We start from the raw sequence: 18,865 nt of genomic DNA on the forward strand, positions 1-18,865 counted from the left end.
CCCTCCACTCTCACACCTTCGCATGTAGGGGAGGAGAGGGCGGAGTGAGGCAGAGAAGGGGGTTAATGCTACTGACTCCCTGGCCAGCCTTTCTCAAACACTCTACGCCCGCAGGGGCGCCCGCGCCAGCCACGCCGCACCAGGTCCCCCAGACCTGCTGGTGACGACAGAGAGAGGAGGAGGAAGAGAAGGCAGGGCGAAGAACCGGGAGCCGGGGAGCCCCGGAGCTCGGGAGCCCGGGAGCCCAGGCGACGGACAGTTCCATCGACTGACCGTCATTATCAGCACTTTTATTACTAAAGGACTGGGTGGGAGGTTGGGGGGTGTGCAACAGAGCTGGCCAGCCCCAATCCACTCTGGAGCGACCCTAAATTAGAGCCAGAGAGAAAGATTCTCCACGGATACCTTTTGAGTGGACGTGCTCCAGACACACACCCGGACCCCGTGGTCCCGCCGAAGCTGCAGTGTTGGGGGTATTTTAAACGGTTCTTATTTGGAAGGAGGCGTGATTTCCACGTTCGAGCGTCTTCGCTCCCCACCCCCTCTCGGCACCAGCCAGTGCGCGCCACCACCTGAGCCTGGCGAGAGCCGGGACGCACGCAGTCTTCAGCCTGCTCCTTTCAGCCTCTGGAGAGACTCGGCTCTGAGCGGGTCCGCCCGACACCCGCCCCCTCCCCCCCTCCTGAGAACTCTTTACTTTTTGTTTGGAAAATCGGGGCCATTTCTTTATTTATCTCTGGGTCTTCCCGGAGGAGGGCAGAGAAGGGGAGAGCGAGCTCGGCGGGCCGGACCGGGGGAGGGGAGCGAAGGGAGGGGAGGGGACTGGGTGTAGCCTGGAATTCTCCGTCCTCGTGTTCCTGGGCGGGCGCGCAGAGTCTCCTGGCGATAGCGCCGTCGCCGCTCCCCGCGCCACCCCGTCGTTGGCCTTGGGGGTCGGGTGAGTGGGGTCATGACGAGCCGCGGGGGCTGCCCCGGGCCCCGCCCGCGCTGAGAGGGGACGCGGCCGCGCGGCGCGGAGCCCCCCGGGCGGGGAGGCCGCGGGGGGTGGGGAGGGCGCACGCGGTAGGGCGGAGTGGGGGCGGCGCAGAGGCCGCCAAGCTGGGGGGCTCTCCGGGAGGGCGCGGCCGCGGGCAGGAGGGCGTGTCTCCGGCTCGAGGGGACCCTCCCGAGGCGCGGCGCGGGACTCCCCGATGGTGGTGCCGCGGCTCCGGGAGAGCTCAGGGTCTCGCCGCCGCCGCCGCCGTCGCCGCCGCAGCGGGCGCCGCTGCCGCCGCCGCCGCCGCCGCCGCCGCCCGAACCCGCGCCGAGCGTGCGCCTCGCCCTCCTCCCGCGCCCGCTCTGCTCTAGGATGCTGCGGCAGGTTCTGCACAGGGGCTTGAGGACGTGTTTCTCCCGGCTCGGCCACTTCATTGCCAGTCACCCTGTCTTCTTCGCCTCGGCGCCGGTGCTCATCTCCATCCTGCTCGGCGCCAGCTTCAGCCGCTACCAGGTCGAGGAGAGCGTGGAGCACCTGCTGGCGCCCCAGCACAGCCTGGCCAAGATCGAGCGCAACCTGGTTAACAGCCTCTTCCCGGTCAACCGCTCCAAGCACCGTCTCTACTCGGACCTGCAGACCCCCGGGCGCTACGGCCGGGTCATCGTCACCTCCTTCCAGAAAGCCAACATGCTGGACCAGCATCACACCGACCTGATCTTAAAGGTGAGAGGGGACGGGTGCGGGCAGACTCCGCCAGCGCCGCGGCCGCGGTCGGGCTGGCTCTGCGCTGGGGTCCCGGCTGAGAGCGCCACCTCTCCTAGCCCAGGCAGCTGCCGCAGGGACTCTCCTGCACCGCGCGCCCCAGGGCGGCCGACTGGAGCCTCCCAGCCTCCTGAACAAGGAGCGTCGGGGTCCGGGTCCGGCCCTGCCCACGTCGCCTCTACCGCCACCCCGCAGCTGCTGCAACAGTTGGGGCGGCGGCGGCCACAGTGCTGTGGTCGGTGCGCTTGTTTTGGTCGCAGTGGGCTTGGGGGTGGGGAGGCTTTGGGGTAACTGGGCCAGGAAGAAGCAGAACGAGAGAAGACATTCTGGAAAGTCCTAGTACTTGAGAACAAAATACTGTGCTTGGAGGGGATTCCGAGATACCCCTCCCTGTCCTCAGTTTTGTTTCTCCCTTTTTCTGGCCCCCCGCAGTGTTTGGGGAACGGTTGTTGGTGTGGGATGTTGGGAAAGGACAAAAGAATGTGAGGCGGGATGGTGATGAAGATGCCTCCCACCCACCCAGAAAGAAGTGTGGTCTCTGGCGAGGACAGGGGGCTGCCCTGCTGCTCTCTTCTCCGGAGCGAGGTAGCCATCTCTATCTTCTAGGGTATGAAATTATGTTTGTAATTCGCAGTTACTTCGTCTTTCACAGTAGCTCCTCAAGAAACGCCAAAACTTTGGGAAAAGAGGGAACCGATCAATCCACTTTTATTTGGGTGCATCTGAGCATGGGGGTGAGGGGCAGAGCCCGAAGGGTGAGAACAGAAGCCAGGCTGTGTGGCCCCGAGAAGAGCACAGGAAACCGAGCAGCTGGTTAGAGGGTGACACTCGCAGAAACCGGTTGTGCCATCAGCTTGAGGTGGGAATTTGATGTGGAAAGTGAGGTTAATGGTGGTAACTTTCAGGAACTTCCTAAGAGAAGCAGAGGAGTGAGGACTAGAGATGGAAAAGTGGAGCCCTCAGGAGAGAAAAGTAAAAATAGGTGAGAATGTTCCATCTGAATCCCTGATGGGGACTGTGGGGCTTGTTTACTTAAGGTTCTCCTTTGGGGAGGGCAGACAAGAACCAGTCCCAGCTGGGACTCTGGTGCAGAGGGATGGAAGGTGATGGTTTTGTGTGAGTATCTAGTCCAGATCTGGTACTAGAGGCTGGTTAGATTTCTAGTCTACTTATCCCAAGGGGAGTCTGCCGGGAAACCTGGGGAACTCTTTCCTCTTCTTTTCCTCTACAGGTAACAGTTTATCCCTAGAGACAAGCTAATTTTCATTATTTTCCTATGTCCGTTTGTTGACATGTTATCAATTAGCAATTAGTAATGAGGGGAATCTGACTAGGGGCTCAATGGAATTAGGATCTTCCCACATGGAGTGGCTCATGATATTTTTAATGGCACACAAATCACACATTTACTCATCAAAGAACCTTAATAACATTAATCCCGAGATGTTTGTTTTTCTCATGATTAGACTTCCAGCATCAAAGTGGTTTTCTTTTTTCTCTCAATACTTTAGTGACTATATTTTGGGACACAGATAAATACTGCTCCAAAAGCTTTCCCAAGAAAACACGTAGTAGATTCATCATGGGCATAAGGAAACTGTAATTTAACCCGTTCTGACAGTTGGAAATGCCCCGTCTTTTGATTGATGATCTACTAAATGATATTTCTCTTTTTGTGTTTTTTCAAGGTGACGTTTCCATTGCCTTTTCCCCCCCCTCACAAACCATCACACCACTGTGACAGGGAGTCACCAGTTACAGTCACTGTCAAGGTTAATGAGACATCAACAAGCATTATCAGATCTCTTTTCAACTGGATTACTTCTTCCCTATTTGATTTTGATCAGTTCAGGACAGAAAACAGTGCTATAGGAGAAGGTTGAGACTGCAGAGACGGAGGCCTGGTTTGCCTCCATATCTAAAGGGCAACTTTAAAGGACAATGGTCAAATCAGTGGATTGTTTTAAGAACAGGGATGGTTTTTCATCTTCTAGGTGTCTGAGTAAAATCAAAACCAAGCCTAACAGTGGTCCGAACTTATTTCTAGCTGATGACTCTCTGGTCAAATGAGTTCATACAGCTTATAAAAATCCGGACTTACGGAACCAAGGAATTAACTGTCTTCAATTTTAAATTATATGTTTAATTTTTTCTTTCTGCATCCAGCCCCTACTTTTGGTAGATATGGAGCCAGGGGACAGGAAGATGGACCTTCATTAGTCATGGTAATGTAAAGTGTGGGAGTGAGGACTTTTTTTTTTTTTTTTTTCATTTAGAGACATGACCACTTGTCCTTTAGGAAAGGTGTCAGGAGTGAAAGAATCACTGTTATTGTTGTTACTAGTGTTATTCTGATACTTCGTTACTGGCATCAAGGATAGCATTGACAGTTAACACTACACAACACCGAACAGTCCCTGCCGGTTTTATGGCGTCACATTTGAAATGAAGTGAAGTGGACAGAGCATAAGCAGGTCTGAGGCTTTTTCAGACCCCAGTACAGAACTGAGGAGGTGACTTGTAGGGCTGTGTAAGGTGTTGCTTCAAGCATGAAGAGTAGACCCATTCTCTCCTCTTAATGTTTTGGGATTGTACCTGTGCAGTGAAGGAGATCCTTCTTGGGATATTGGTCCCACTATTTGCTGACAAAAAAAAATAGACTGGGAGGGAGTGATGACAGAAAACGAAAAGCCAGGTTGACGTTTTTAAATGTAATTGAGAGTATTACAGAAAAATATCTGTAATTCAAAAATCCAGCTGATCTGGTTTGGAGGAGCTTTCTCGAATATGCGCAAGTGATATGATTACCATACTCTGAACACTGTAGCGTAGAAGTTGACCCCACACTGTGAGGCATGACTCCCCCCAGCGTTGGTTTCCCCTGAAGGCTACAGGGCAACGATGCATTATTAGGCAAAAGTGGGTAGGACCTGGTGGTGCTGATAAGGGCTCATGCAGTAATTTCTGAACCTCTTTAAATAAATGCTGCTCTTCAAACATCTTCCTTTTCCTAGAAAATTAAATTTAGCTGATTGTATCTTTTAACTGAAGATCCATGATGTTCATCTCAAAGCAAATTTCAAAGGAGGGCCTCACAAGCTTTTATAGATACGTTTCGTTGCGATCACCTAAAATGAAGTGTAAGTAGGTCCCTTTGATGATTGATCCAGGCTGTTAACAAAACAATTCTTGATTTATTCCGGGATCATCTATTTAAAGTGAAGAATCAGTACAGCCCAGTACTTATGATAATGACATCATCTTTATAGGACTTTATAGGTTATAAATATACAGTATGTTTAAATACAGTAAATTGCGAAAAATGCTATATCCCATTTTACATATGAGAAAACTACTTCTTAGAAGTTAACTGACTTGTCCATGGGAAAAAATACAAGGCTAGAACCAGGACTGGACTGGACCCAGGGTTTTGGACTCCAAGCCCAGTGTGCTTTTCATTGTAATTTACTTTCATATGATACGCTACTGGAATGATTTAAAATGTACATTTTTGTTATCCAAATGAAGTACAGTTGACCAAAGTTTTATATCCCATCCCATCCAGTTGTTCTAATAGTGGTAATTGGATCATAAGAATATTTTTCTTGACTGATTCTGTCTAGTGTCAATTAAAATCCACATACAGAAACTCCAAATACCCAAAGTAAAGCATAAGATATTTATAATTAACAATATACAAGGATAGAAAGAAGATTTTTTTGGAAAAAAAAATCTCTGGATGATTGAATGTAGCTGCTTCCTGATTGAGTGCTGCTCACTGGCAGGGTCCAGGTTGACTGAACTTTAGTGCCTTACACAGTCCCTGGCACATAATAGCTACTCAATAAATACTTGTTGAATAGACCCTCCCTAGTCTACTCAGACATTTATGTGATGAGTTAAAGAAAATTCCATAAAAACGAATTTGAAATGTATTTACATAGTGAAATTTTTATTTTTACAACTTTACAGACAGTTACTAGGATTCTTTGTTTGCAAGATATCATTCTTCCCTCCTTGATAACCCCCGTAGTCATATCAAAGCGTATTTCAGTTTCAAAATTGGGTAGGGGAATTGCCTTTGTACAAAGTCCTCTTCTTCAGGGGAAACTCAGAATGTTTTATTCCAAACCACGGGACGGACGCATCCTCACATAGCAAACATTCTTCCATTTACTAGGAGATCTCATTTCGGTCAAATATCAAGTTTCTGTTTTACTTAAAGCTTTTATGTTTAAATACATTAAATAGAATTAAGTTGCAAACAAGGTTAATAAAATCTAACCTTAAGTTATTTACTTCAGGCTTTCCAAGAAGGGCAGCATAACTGCTAGCTCAGGGTCACAAAGACTGGGTAGCTAGATCAAGATCATAGTTTTTCCAAATGCTGTCTCAACACTTTCAATCACTATGGGAATCACCATCATTTCTTCCTCTACAATCTAAGGATCAGCAAATTTCAGCCTAGTTTTTAACGTAGACTGAGTTTTTACAGTTTTAAAAGATTATAAACACAACAAAACAAAAACCAAGAAAGCTATATAGCAGAAATTGTGGCTCGCGAAGCCCGAGAGATTTGCTCTCTGTACTTTCAAAGTTCCTATGTTGTATTCTAAAATGTCATTACTAGAGCACTTTCAAGAAGTTAATAGTGTTAATCTGTAAGGCAGTAGTTCTCAACCGGGGCTGACTGTGCACCCACCCAGGGGACATCTGGCAATGGCTGGAGACATTTTTGGTTGTCACAACTTGGGGAAGAGGCATGTGCTACTGGCATCTAGTGGGTAGAGGCACAGCGTAGCCCACACAACAACAAAATTACCCAGCCCCAAATGTTAACAGTGCCAAGGTAGAGAAACTCTCTGCTTTGCATGTTTCTTTTGTTTTTTAAAGATTCTTTTTTTGCTACTTTGATTATGTAAAATGAAAAACTGCCAAAGAGAAGTTCATAGAACTCTGGGGACAAATATTATGACCTCCGAGGTGATGCTCTCTTGGGCAGTTGAGCAGAGACCAGATTTTCCAGTGTAATCGTCCCCAAAATGCAGTTATCTTGCTCTCTTCGATGGCTCTGTCCCTTCAGGTCTAAATCCCACCTGCTGTAGAGGAGCCCAAGAAACTGAATGCAGTATAACTGCTTGAATGACGAAGGGGCTAAGTTGACACTGGCCTTTGAGACTTGACCATTACTAGAGTGCCCATTATTGGCATGCCTTAAGCATCAGTCAGCAGCAGTCGCCCACTTAGGTCGGGCTTCTTCTGACAGTGTGTAAGACCCCACTGTGAGCAGCGGCCTGAGGAGGCAGGAGGCAGTGCTTTGTTGCCTATTCCAGCCTCTCTGCTTTTCCAAGTATAAAATGACAAGAGAAGAGCTTGTATCAAAGAAACACGGAATCAAAGAACCTTCGGTTTAGAAGGCACCTTAAAGGTCATCTCCACAGAGGCTGATGCTAGAATCTTCTCTTAGCATCTCAGGGTGCTTTGTTTGGTGACAGGTGCTATGAAGCCTTGGGCAGTCCAGTCTCTTCTGGTGAGTTATCCAAGTGGCAGATACTCTTAGAAAAGATTGAGCCTGGGCCTGAAAGGGCAGCATTTGTGTATTTGCTGGGTCAGTCAATTGACTTTTACTCTTTATTTTTGTACTAGGGGAAAATTAAGGAGAGACTGAGATCGGTTTTCATTCTCCTTTCATTTCGTAGGTAGTGTATCCGAATAATCTAAGCACAGTCTCAATCCTAGGGTTGTCTGACTTTTAAGTACATTTGATTTGTGCGATTAGTATGTCAAATGCCCACTTGTCTCATTTAGATTTGGGGAGCAGTCTTTTAATTCTCCATTTAGGTACACATTTGAGACAAACTTTGATTAAACTGAAACTTAGATATAAAGCCTTAGTGGGAGAGGAAGCCCACCTTTGTAATGACTCATGGCATCTTGATAGATGCCATATTAGAGTTAGGAAAGGATGATTCTATTTTAAATGACCACAAAAACTGAGCCTCTCAGGATTCACCAGACCTATAAAGCTCTGAACTGATGACTCCTTAAAAATACGAGAAGGAGAAGTAAGCTAACAGAAGTTATTTGTTTTCTACCTGAGTGTTTCCAGTCCCTTGGCACAAAAGCCAGGGAAATGTGAGATGCTGGTGAGCTGATCAACTTTGACTTTGTGGGATGTGCCATCTGGTACCTGATTTCGGGGCTCAGTGTGAGCCCCAAGTGATACTTGAGATAGGCTTAAAGCAGACCTTTGAAGTCACCTGCTTGATAGCACATCACAGCAAGCAGGCCTGTCTGCAGCACTGCCTGTGTCTCCGCCACATACCCGGAAGGCCACAGAACTACCGAGGAATCCTGCCAGACTGATTTAATGACCAGCAGGGGAGGTGAGTAATCGCTAACCTTTAAAAGACAAGAAAAGGAAAAAAAGGAAATCAACACCAGTTGTTATTTCTTACGGGAAGCCCTGAATAATATGTTCTGCTTACAACTTCTGAATTCATATTTTGAACAAAAGGAGGCAGTGAGGAAATAGAAAAAGCTATTTTTATCTTCTTGCTCTCTAAGAAATCCTCTTGAGAATATTGTTTCTGCTATTTTGAAAGATCCCCATTGTTAGGTCTTCCACTTTGGGTTTAATTCGTAGGCTTCAAGTACAGTTAAGATGATTTATGTAAGTGCAGTCGGTTATCTTGGGAGGTGATATCAGAAAAGGCTGATAGGGGAGTGGGGAAGTAAAACAGTGAGTAGCAGGAAGCCAATCAAGAGAGTATTATTAAGCAAGTGTCTACTGTGGGCAACTGGGGCTCAGTCTCACTAGGGAACTCTGGGAGACACTGTAGAATGTGTTGGAGAAATCTCAGTTGTGGATAAAGAAGCTGAATATTTTCTCCCCAACTCCAGCCATCATCAGTTGATTCAACTACATTTAGAAGCATGAAATTTCCGGCATTTTCATATGCTGTGTTTCTCCATATATATATATATATATTTTTTTTTTTTTTTAAAGAATTGGGTACAGAGCTACAGGTGTTTGTGGCAAGCAACCTTAGCATGGAGAGGTTAGTGTGAGCTGAGACTATATGGGTGGGACCCTGAGAGCATCTGCCCTAAGGGTCTTACATTCATCTAGAGTTATACATCGAGAGATTTAGTGCCCCGTTTCTAGGGAATGGATATTCATCCCTTTACTCAACAAGCTGGCTATGACCCTGTCTCCATGAAGCTTACAGTTAAGAATCATCCAGCATACCTATTTAGTTATTCTCAAGTTTGACAAGTGCCAGTGGATGCTGGTAAAGATGACTCCAAACAGGGCCTAGACACCAACAGGATGTGTGGTTTTAGATGCCAAACCTCTACATTTGAGAGGCACATATTCATTCCCACCTTTATGAATACAGAAGTCTGCAGGCCCCCATCTTCACACATCTACTTTTGTTGTTCTCCCTAAAAGTGCCCTCCCTCCTCTCTTTAAGGACCAGTTCACATGCCTTCTACTTTATGAGGCTTTCTCAGATTCATGGCTTCTTCTCTCCCTTAAATCTATTGGGCTTTCATTCTTATACACATTCTTTAATGCAGACCTGTAGACTTTTATGTAATTTGCTATATTGTCATGTGATCGTTTCTCTTAAGAGAGATAATGAACTCTTCAGGGGCAGGAACAATGTCTGACACTGCCAAATCTCTCCTAGAGCCTAGCATAATGTGGAGTTTGCAGCAGGTGCTTAATAAATTGTTACTGGTTTATAGCTTGTAAGATGGAAAATGTGCTCTGCCTCCCTATTGATTTATTTTGGTCAAATATAATTTTGCCTGGTAGCATGACCATGTGATTTCTTGTGCTCTGTATTCATTTTTCATCCTTGACAAATCTTGGTTTCAAACTTGTTGATAAGCAATAAGCATCCATTCTGTTTCCAGATCTGCTGCCATTTATATGAGGAGAAATTCTTGGAAAACCAAATATCTGATGACCTTCTCTGGTCCAAGTACAGTTTGGGAGGGTATAAACTTGACCTCAGTCCCCATTCAGTGGTGCATTTCCATGTGGGAGGGTGGATCCCTGTGCAGTTCCCAGTGAGCACCCTGGAAACCAGGTCCGCACACTACACATTCCCTTATTTACTTAATGAAAAGTCTCAAAACATTGGCCACACCCATATTCAAATGTAAATAGGAAACACACTTGAAAGAAAACATCAAGGACAAGTGGTTTTCCTGACCATAGCACCAGTGTTCAGGAGATCACCATTCTGATGTTGCTTAGTCCCACTCTTCTTAAAAGTTAGCCCAGAGTAACAGAAAGTATTGTTCTAAAAGGCAAACTTAAAAGAAAATGATACTGGTACAAAATCAGCATATTTCTGTGGGTTTAATGGAAACACTAAAACTGCTAATTTTTCAGCGTGGAAGATAAAGATTCCTTGACCCATTCCTCCATGAGGCTCTCCTGCTGTCACTAATACCATGGCTTTGTCAATTCTTTCTAATTGTCTCAAGAAAAAATAATGCATCTCTGCTATAGAGCTGTCATTATAAATGCTCAAGAACATTTTGTGATATTTATACCTTAATTGTATGAGGTTTGAGTTGTTGGATTTTGTTTTTGTTCTTGTGGTATAGGCAAGTAGTCCTACTGAGTAAAGATTGTTTGATTGCTCTCAGACTTTCTAACATGCACACACGTCACCTAGGCATCTTGCTAAAATACAGACTGATTCAAAGGGTCTGGGGTGGGACCTGCAAGTCTGCATCTCTAACAAGATCTGAGGTGATGCTGATGCTACAGATCAGCAGAACACACTTGGAGTACCAAGGCTCAAATTTAACTGTTGTAAACAGAAAACTGGATTTAGAATCAGGAAAGCCAAGTTCAAGTTCCAGTTCTCCTAACTATGTATCTTTGGGCAAGTCACCTAACCTCCCTGAGAAACACGCTCCTTATTTGCACTGGGTGTAATAGCATCTCTTTCACCCACTTAAGGTAAAGATAGAATGAGATAAAGTATGTGAAGGCACTGTGTAACCATAGCCTTCTGTAAAGTGTGTTATCATTATTACTATTTACTTTGAAAATGACTGCTATTTCCTCACATGTGCCAGCTCTTTCAAAGCCATTATTGCCTGTTGAGTAATACACATGTAGCCACTTTTTTCTTTGATCCAACAGGCAATAATGGGTGCACAATCTACATTCAATACTCATATTGCCAATTTGTTGGTCTTTAATGACTCCATCTGAGTCATTACAGACAATTGGATTCAACCTACTGCTGAGCATGCAGCTCCTCTTCCTGCACAAAGTTCTTAGGCAGGCAGAGCTGCGGATGGGGATGGGTGCATTGCATTCCAGCACACCAACGTGGTTCCTCTGGGCTCAGAACCTACTCTTCACGCCTGATGGGGCTTTGCACACAAAAAAAGCCTTCACTTCCTGCCCGGGGAAGTGCCTTTTGAATTAAAGGTTCTGAGAGGCTGCGGGCTCTGGTTTCAGGGCTCTCCTCACCACATCTCACAGCACAGCATGCCAAAGAGGGATTCTCCAGTGATTTAGGTGAGAACGTTAATCATTCTCTTCTCTTACTGAATTTACATGACTACAGTGTTTCCCTGGGAAATCTCGTCCACATAAGTAGATCTGCAAGCACTTCAGAGGGAAGAGTGTCATCAGAATTGCCAGAGATCAGGAGCACCAGGCAAAGTGATAATTGTAAAGTCCTTTGAAACTGGAATGTTGTGAAATTTTGCAGACTGTGAATTTTGATCATTTAGTTCAGTGTGCTTCCCCACCTACCCCTTTAGAAAATTGCTTTTTATAGGATCCCAAAAGAAATCCACAATTATTCAGGCTCCACATCAAATCCACCAAAGAAGATTCCTCTGCCTATCTGGTTCTCTATGCCTAATCTCTTCAAACAAAATTAACCTCTGTGTAAGTGAGGGTTAGCAGTAATTCTCAAACTTTGTACTTCTGAATTCCCTGGGAATTTCAGCATGCAGATTCTGATTCAGTAGGTCTGAGGCAGTAGCCCTGACATTCTGCACTTCCAGCAAGCACCCAGGGATGTTGATGCTACTGGTCTGCAGACCACATTTTGAGTAGAGCAGTAGATTAGTGGATCTAAGGAACCTTGCTGAACCTTTGTATATCCTGACTACTCAGTTCTATTTAATTGCCTCTGTAAGCTAAAGTAGTGGCTCTCCAACTTGAGCAGATAGGCATTGGAGAACTTGTTCAAAACAGATTGTGGTCTCCACCCCAGGGAGCTTCTGAGTCAGTAGGTCTGGGGTGGAGCCTGAGAATTTGCATTTCTGACAGGTTCACAAGGTGATGCTGTTCTTGCTGGTCCAGGGACCACACTTTCAGAACCACTGCTATAAAGTATCCTAGAAATTAGCTACCAGGACTACTTCCAAAAATGCAGTCTCTCTCTGTGGAATCTGGCCAATAAGATACAAGCAGGATGAAAAAGTTGTTTGCTCAGCACTTAATTCTGAATGATGCTATAATAGCTCTTCTACAAAGGGTATTAAATAAATCTGAATATCTGAAGTTTGCACTGTAAGGCAAGCATGTTGAACAGAGGGCCGTACTCTACTGCCTGTCTCCTGGTGTTGGAATTCAGGAGAAAAGGGCTAAGTAGAAGAAAGGACACCCTGAGATGGAGGAAGAGAGATACACCTCCCCCACAATACACACACACCATGGATGTTGTTGCTACCATCTCCACATATGGGATTGCCAAAGCTTTCGTTCTTCCAAAGACTTCCCATACAGGGTCATCTGCCATTTGCCTTTTCCGGAACTTCCTTTAAAGCAAATCAGATGGTACAGCAGGCACAAATAGTAGCTACATGCTGCATTTCTGAGACAGGGTCCCAGTACTGTGGTTCTGTTAAAGAACAAGTTACTCAAAACCCTTGTTAAAGAATGGTAAGGCAGAGTTTATTCAGCAGGAGCCACTGAGATAGTATAGGGACTACTGCAGTGGGGTTTTGCAGTAGGGGAGAGATCCGACCCACTCGGAATATAACAGGGAAGAGTGGGAATTTATAGCCAAGGAGCAGGATGGGGTCAGTGGATACAACATTATTAAGAGGAAACATCAGGGGGAAGGGGCAGATTCTAGCTAAACCAATCCAACAGGATTCTTGCTGAAAGCTGGCCAGGATGATCAGATATCATCTGAGAGATGGTCAGAGATGAATAATTTAGTCAGATATCTAGAATGATCAGATACAAAGGGTGGGGGATTATGGTTAAATTAGAAGAAGTCTTCCTAAAATTGGATGATGTAAAGACAGAAAAGGAAATCTCAATGCCAAGGGTTAGTTGGTGAGAAGGTTCAGAGGAGCCTGACTAGAGTTTGGTAAAGGAGAGTCGTCAGTTGTCAAAAGTGAGGTGTCCACAGGGAGAACCCTGGCAACTAATGTTCAGTGTCAATTACTGTTTGATGTCAAGTGCTGTCAGAGAGAGGTGACAGTTGCAACCAAAATTCAGTGGGTACCAGTTTAGGCAGAGTGGAAAAAGCATTGCTTTAGAACCCAAAGTTTTGTGTTTGAGGCTGTGAACTATTAATGTGTCCTTGATCAAGTCAGTCACTTAACCTCTCTGGGAGGTCTCAATTTCTTCATCTATAAAATGGGATCAACAATATTGTCATTGTGAAATCCACCCAGTGTTCTCTATTAACAAATGCTTACTCTCCAGGAGAATGGACTTGCCAGAGCACGATTCTGAAACTTTATCCTAGGTTCTTTCCCATTTCAGCCCCCTTCAGCCTTTCTGCCTTACCTAAGAGTTGGTGGGGGGAGAGTCAACAGGGGTCAGGGATTCAAAGAAATCAATTTGAAGCACTACAGCCAGGGAAGGGAATAGAAGACAGGAAAAAACTATACCACTAGAGAAATACTTGTGAAGGTCACAGGTCTACTAAAAGACTGAGATTTCATTGGAAGATTATATAGCAATTTCCCCTTACCACACTTTACTACCACATCAGCAGAGCTCCAGTTTAATAATAGTGGATTACAGCTGAAAGAGCAAAAAGAAACAGACCCTCTCTGAGGAGAAGTATGTGGGAAAATCCAACGTAAACAAGAGAGACAAAAACAAGGACAGTAGAGGAAATTAAAGCTTCTGGTACCTATAGCTACAACAAACATTAAATACATTCTGACCCCTAGATTAACATAAATCTTCCCTGTAAAGTCCTGTTATCTTAGTTCCTATTAACTGATAGAACATGTCTAGCCTTGAAGAAAAAATTACAAGGCAAGCCAAAATAAAATATATATAGTCTGAAGAGACAAAGGAAACATCAAAATCAGACTCGGATATGGGAATTTAAATTCAATACCAGACAGGGAATTGAAAGTAACTATGAAGGCCAGGCGATGTGGCTCATGCCTATAATCCTGGCACTCTGGGAAGCCGAGGTGGAAGGATACCTTGAGGCCAGGAGTTCATAACCAGCCTGGGCAACATAGCAAGACCCCGTCTCTACAAAAAAATTTAAAAAATATTAACAGGGCATGGTGGTACATGCCTGTAGTCCTAGATTCTTGGGAAGCTGAGACAGGAGGGTCATTTGAGCCCAGCAGTTCGAGGCTGCAGTGAGCTTTGATCACACCACTACATTCCAGCCTGGGTAACAGAGTGAGATCCTGTCTCAAAAAAAATAAAGTAACAATGATTAATATGTTAAGGGCTTTAGTGGAAAAAGTAGACATCAAGACCACATGGGTAATGTAAGCAGAGAAGTGGAAACTCAGGATGAATCAAAAGGAAATGCTAGAGATAAACACTGGAACAGAAATGAAGAAAGGCTTTGATGAACTCATCAGTAGACTTAACTGCCAAGGAAAGAATCAGTGAGCTTGAATATAGGGCAACAGAAACATCACAAACTGAAACACAAAGAGTTAAAAGAGAAAAAAAAAAAAAAACCCAAACGGAACATATAAAAATTGTGAGACAGGGTTATCAAAATATATGACATACACATAATTGGAATACCAGAAGGAGAAGAATGAAGCAGAAGACGTTTGAAGTAACAATGGCCAAAAGCTTTCTAAAATTAAAGACACCAAACCACAGATCCAGGTAGCTCAAAGAACACCAAGACAGATAAGTACTCATAAAACCACACTTAGGTGTATCATAATCAAACTACAGAAAACCAAAGACAAAGAGGAAATCTTGAAAGAAGCCAGGGTCGGGGGGACACCTTATATATAGAGGAACAAGGAAAAGAATTACATTAGAGTTATCAGAGAAAAAACTGCAAGAAGAGAATGAAGATAAATAGTTAAAGGGTTAAAATGAAAAAAAAAATCAACCTAAAATGCAATAGCCAGCAAAATTATGCTTCAAAGTGAAGGAGATATAAAGACTTTCTCAGACAGAAACTGAATGAATTCATCGCCAGCAGTGTTGTCCCGCAAAAAGTGTTATAAGAAGTTGTTCAAGAAAAAGGAAAATTATATAGGTCAGAAACTCAGATCTATATAAAGAAGAGTATTAGAGAAGGAATAAATGAAGCTGAACTAAAATATTTTTATTTTTCTTACTCTTAATTGATCTGAGACATAACTTCATTTAAATCAATAATAGTAACAATATATTGGATGATTATAACATGGATAAGTGAAATGAATGGCAGCCATGTCACAAGGCATGTGAGGGAGGAATTGTGAATACCCTGTTATAACTGCACAACATATAAAGCAGTATTGTTTAAAGGTGAACTTAAATTAGGTATAAATGTATATTGTAAGTGCTAGGGAAACCATTAAAAAATTTTTTAAAGAAGTAAAATTGATACACTAACAGAGGAGATAAAATGCTCAATTAAAACCAGAGAAGGCAGAAAAAGAGGAGGTAAAAAAAACAGGAACAAATGCAAAAACAACAACAACAACAACAACAAAAACAGAACAGTTACCACCATGGTAGATATTAATCTAATTATATCAATAATCACTTTAAGTGTGAATGGTATAAATACACAAAGTAAAAGATGATGACTATCAAAGTGGATTATGGGGAAAAAAAAGACCTAACTCTGTATTGTCTATAAGAAACCCACTTTAAATATAAAGAGTCATACAGTTAAAAGTAAAGGGATGGGAAAAGATATACCCTGCTAATTCTGCTAACCAAGAGAAAGCTAGAGTAGCTATGTTCATTTCAGACGAAGCTAACATCAGAACAAGAACAATTATCAGGAATAAAGAGGTGTATTACCTAATTATACAGGGATCAATTCTCCAAGAAGATACAACAATCCTAAATATGTATGTACTTAACAACAGAGCATCAAAATACATAAGGCAAGAACTGACAGAACTGAAAGGAGAAATAGACAAATCCACTATTATAGTTGGAGACTACAACATTCCTCTGTCAGTAATGGATTAAACAAAAACAGGCAGAAAATAAGTAAGGATATAGATAATCAGGACAGAGTAAGGGACAGCATGTCTACTACTCTGGGAAAATACATAATCCAACTCTAATAAGGGTACCTCTTACAGAAGTGTAGGGGTTAAATAGGAGAAGCAAGACACTGGAGATAGGGAGATGCCTTCTGTACACCCAAGGAGCTGTTAAAGTCTGCAGGCAGAAGGCTTGGAATACAATAGCTGCAGAAAGAGAAGAAAGGACATAGATCAGACCACCATTTTCCAAAATGTGTTCTAGGAAAGCTCCCTTTAGTGCTGTTAAAAAAAAAAAAAAAGAGCTCTGTGGCCAAATAACTTTGGCAAACAATAGATGTGGTACCACCATATCAGATCTTCATACTGCATGCACGTTATCATAGTAAAAGCTCTAAAAAGTTCCTCTGTAAAGAAACCTATTTAACTCTGTCCAGTTTGGCATTTCTCAAATCTATTTGAGATGAATATTTTTTACTTTTTTGGTGGCCCCATCAACATCCCAAGAATCTAATGTGCTTCAGAACATACACTGAAAATACCAGCCCAAAGATTGGGAGATAGAATTAATAAGACTTCAAGATAATTGGATCTGGGAGTCATCAAAGGGAAAAGGGTGACGTTGGCTTAGAAGTTTCCCAGCTGGGTGAGTAGAAAGAGGATGATGCTGTGTTAACCATTACAGGAAACAGGTGGAAGAACAAATTTGGAGAAAAGGATTCAGCTGTTGTATATATGCCAGTTGCAATACTCCCAAACCATTTATTTGCAAATCTTCAGGAGGCAGATGGAAATTAAGATCCAGAGTTTGAAGAAGAGGTAAAGTGTTGATGTGAACTGGAGATTGGTCAGTGTAAAGCTGACAAGTCAAACCATGGAGGTGGAATTCATTGCCCGTGAAGAATATATTCTGTTATGACAAGATCAGAAGTGCCAAAGACAGTCTTGAGGAACATCAAATTTACAAATAGGCAAAGGTAGAGAAGTCAGAAGAACACTGAGAAAAGTTAGGTCGAAAGATAGGAGGAGAGGAAAGAGTTGAGTCATGTAATTCATTATGGGAGAAAGAAAGGGTTTCAGTCAAACTACAAATATTTACTGAGTAACTTTGTTTGCCAGGCATATAGTAGAGGACGCAGCAGTGAAGAAACCATGCTCAGGCCTTACCAGAGCCTACTGGATTCCCATGAAAATGGAATCCATATTTTCATGGGAATCCAGTAGGCTCTGTCTACTTTTCCTATCCTGATTCAAATGGGATGCCAGTATGACAACTCCTATGATTTGTCAAGAATGGGAAACCAAGTGCCATCTTCAAAATTTCAGGTCTTAAATCTGGAGGAGGAAGCCAACATCCTTTTGGAGCCATGAATACTGTCCAAACTCCATCTGTTGCTCAGATTGGAATTTCGGTGAAATCACTGGACAGTATGGCTCAGCAGACTCCTGTAGGTAATGCTGCTCTATCCTCAGTTGACTCATTCACTCTGTTCACACAAAAGATGTTGGACAACTTACACAATTTTGCTTCATCATTTGCTGTCTCTCAGGCCCAGATGACACCAAGCCTATATGAAATGTTCATTCTGCAAAATATGTTTCTGAAATGGTACAAAAACTTTCAAAGATGACTAGCACAGAACCCTGTCTTTTGGAAAACATAATTTGAATAAAATAGTTTTTAATGGATTCTGAAATTTGTCATGTTTTGAAGATAACTGACTCCATTTAAAAGTATGAAGTCAAAGAATCATGAAACCTAGGTTTAAAAACTTCTTAGTGACTGAAGCTTAATTAAAATCTTTATTAAAAATTAAAAACATTGAAAACGGAAAAAAAATGCTTAACCATCTCAAGATATTTTAGGTACTCCCTTGACTTTGTATTGTTGACTTAACTGTGTGCCTCTGCTCAGAGTTGAAGGAAATGAAGATTTAAAAAGTAGCCATTGAATTTATCTTCTTAGAACTCATTGTTGAGTTTTGGTTCAGCGCTAGGATAGAATCTAGACTGTAGTGGTTTGAGAAGTGAGTGGGAGGTGAGGAAATAAAGTTAGCAAGCACAAATCACTCTTTGAGGTATAGTTGGAGACATCAAATGTAAAGGGTTTATTAAAGAAGGGGAGATGTGGCAGAAGGTGGAAAGGACATGGGGTTAACGAGGCCTTTTTTAAAATATGGAAGAGACATGAAAATATTGTAAAACCCATGGGAAAGAATTAGTAGAGTTTGAGGACATGGGAGAAGAAGGAATGAACTGTACTAGAAAGAAGGAAAGGAAAGATAAAACCCAGTGAAAGCAATTGACCTTAAAAAGAGAGAGAGCCATGGGCCTTGATTTTCACAGGAGGGCAAGAAGGGAAGTAGGTTTAGGTATTTATATGGTGGCAGCGAGTTGGTAATTCCCATCTGGCTGGGGTTTGCTCTGGAAGATAGAAAACAAGGTCAGCAGCTGAAAATGAGTCTTGTCAAGTGCTAAAGAAAGAACATTCTAATATCTGTGAGCTTGGCGACCAACTGACAAGGGAATGAGAAGAGGCTAGGTCCTAATGTGGAAGCAATCTCTTTTACAGAATTTGAGTATGAAAGCAAAGGGACAGTCTCTCCTTCCCTTTTATCTCAAGATGAGCAAAAGTATAGAGACGAAATTTAAGTGGAAGTTTGTTGAGAGAGTTCACATAGG

The 18,865-nt window shown here is 43.2% G+C and overlaps 1 protein-coding gene and 1 pseudogene across 1 annotated transcript in view; both read left to right on the top strand.

Moving 5' to 3' along the window:
• The first annotated feature begins 1,257 nt into the window (after positions 1 to 1,257).
• PTCHD1 (patched domain containing 1) overlaps positions 1,258 to 18,865 on the top strand; it is a 61,214-nt gene continuing 43,606 nt past the window's right edge. Inside the window, exon 1 of the mRNA XM_003819570.4 lies at positions 1,258 to 1,699. Coding sequence (XP_003819618.1) covers positions 1,349 to 1,699 — 351 coding nt within the window. The 5' untranslated portion in view covers positions 1,258 to 1,348. The remainder of the gene's footprint in view (positions 1,700 to 18,865) is intronic.
• LOC112438330 (protein Hikeshi-like) lies at positions 2,231 to 17,847 on the top strand (annotated as a pseudogene).

Source organism: Pan paniscus, chromosome X (genome assembly GCF_029289425.2).
Source record: "Pan paniscus chromosome X, NHGRI_mPanPan1-v2.0_pri, whole genome shotgun sequence".
Lineage (NCBI taxonomy): Eukaryota > Metazoa > Chordata > Mammalia > Primates > Hominidae > Pan > Pan paniscus.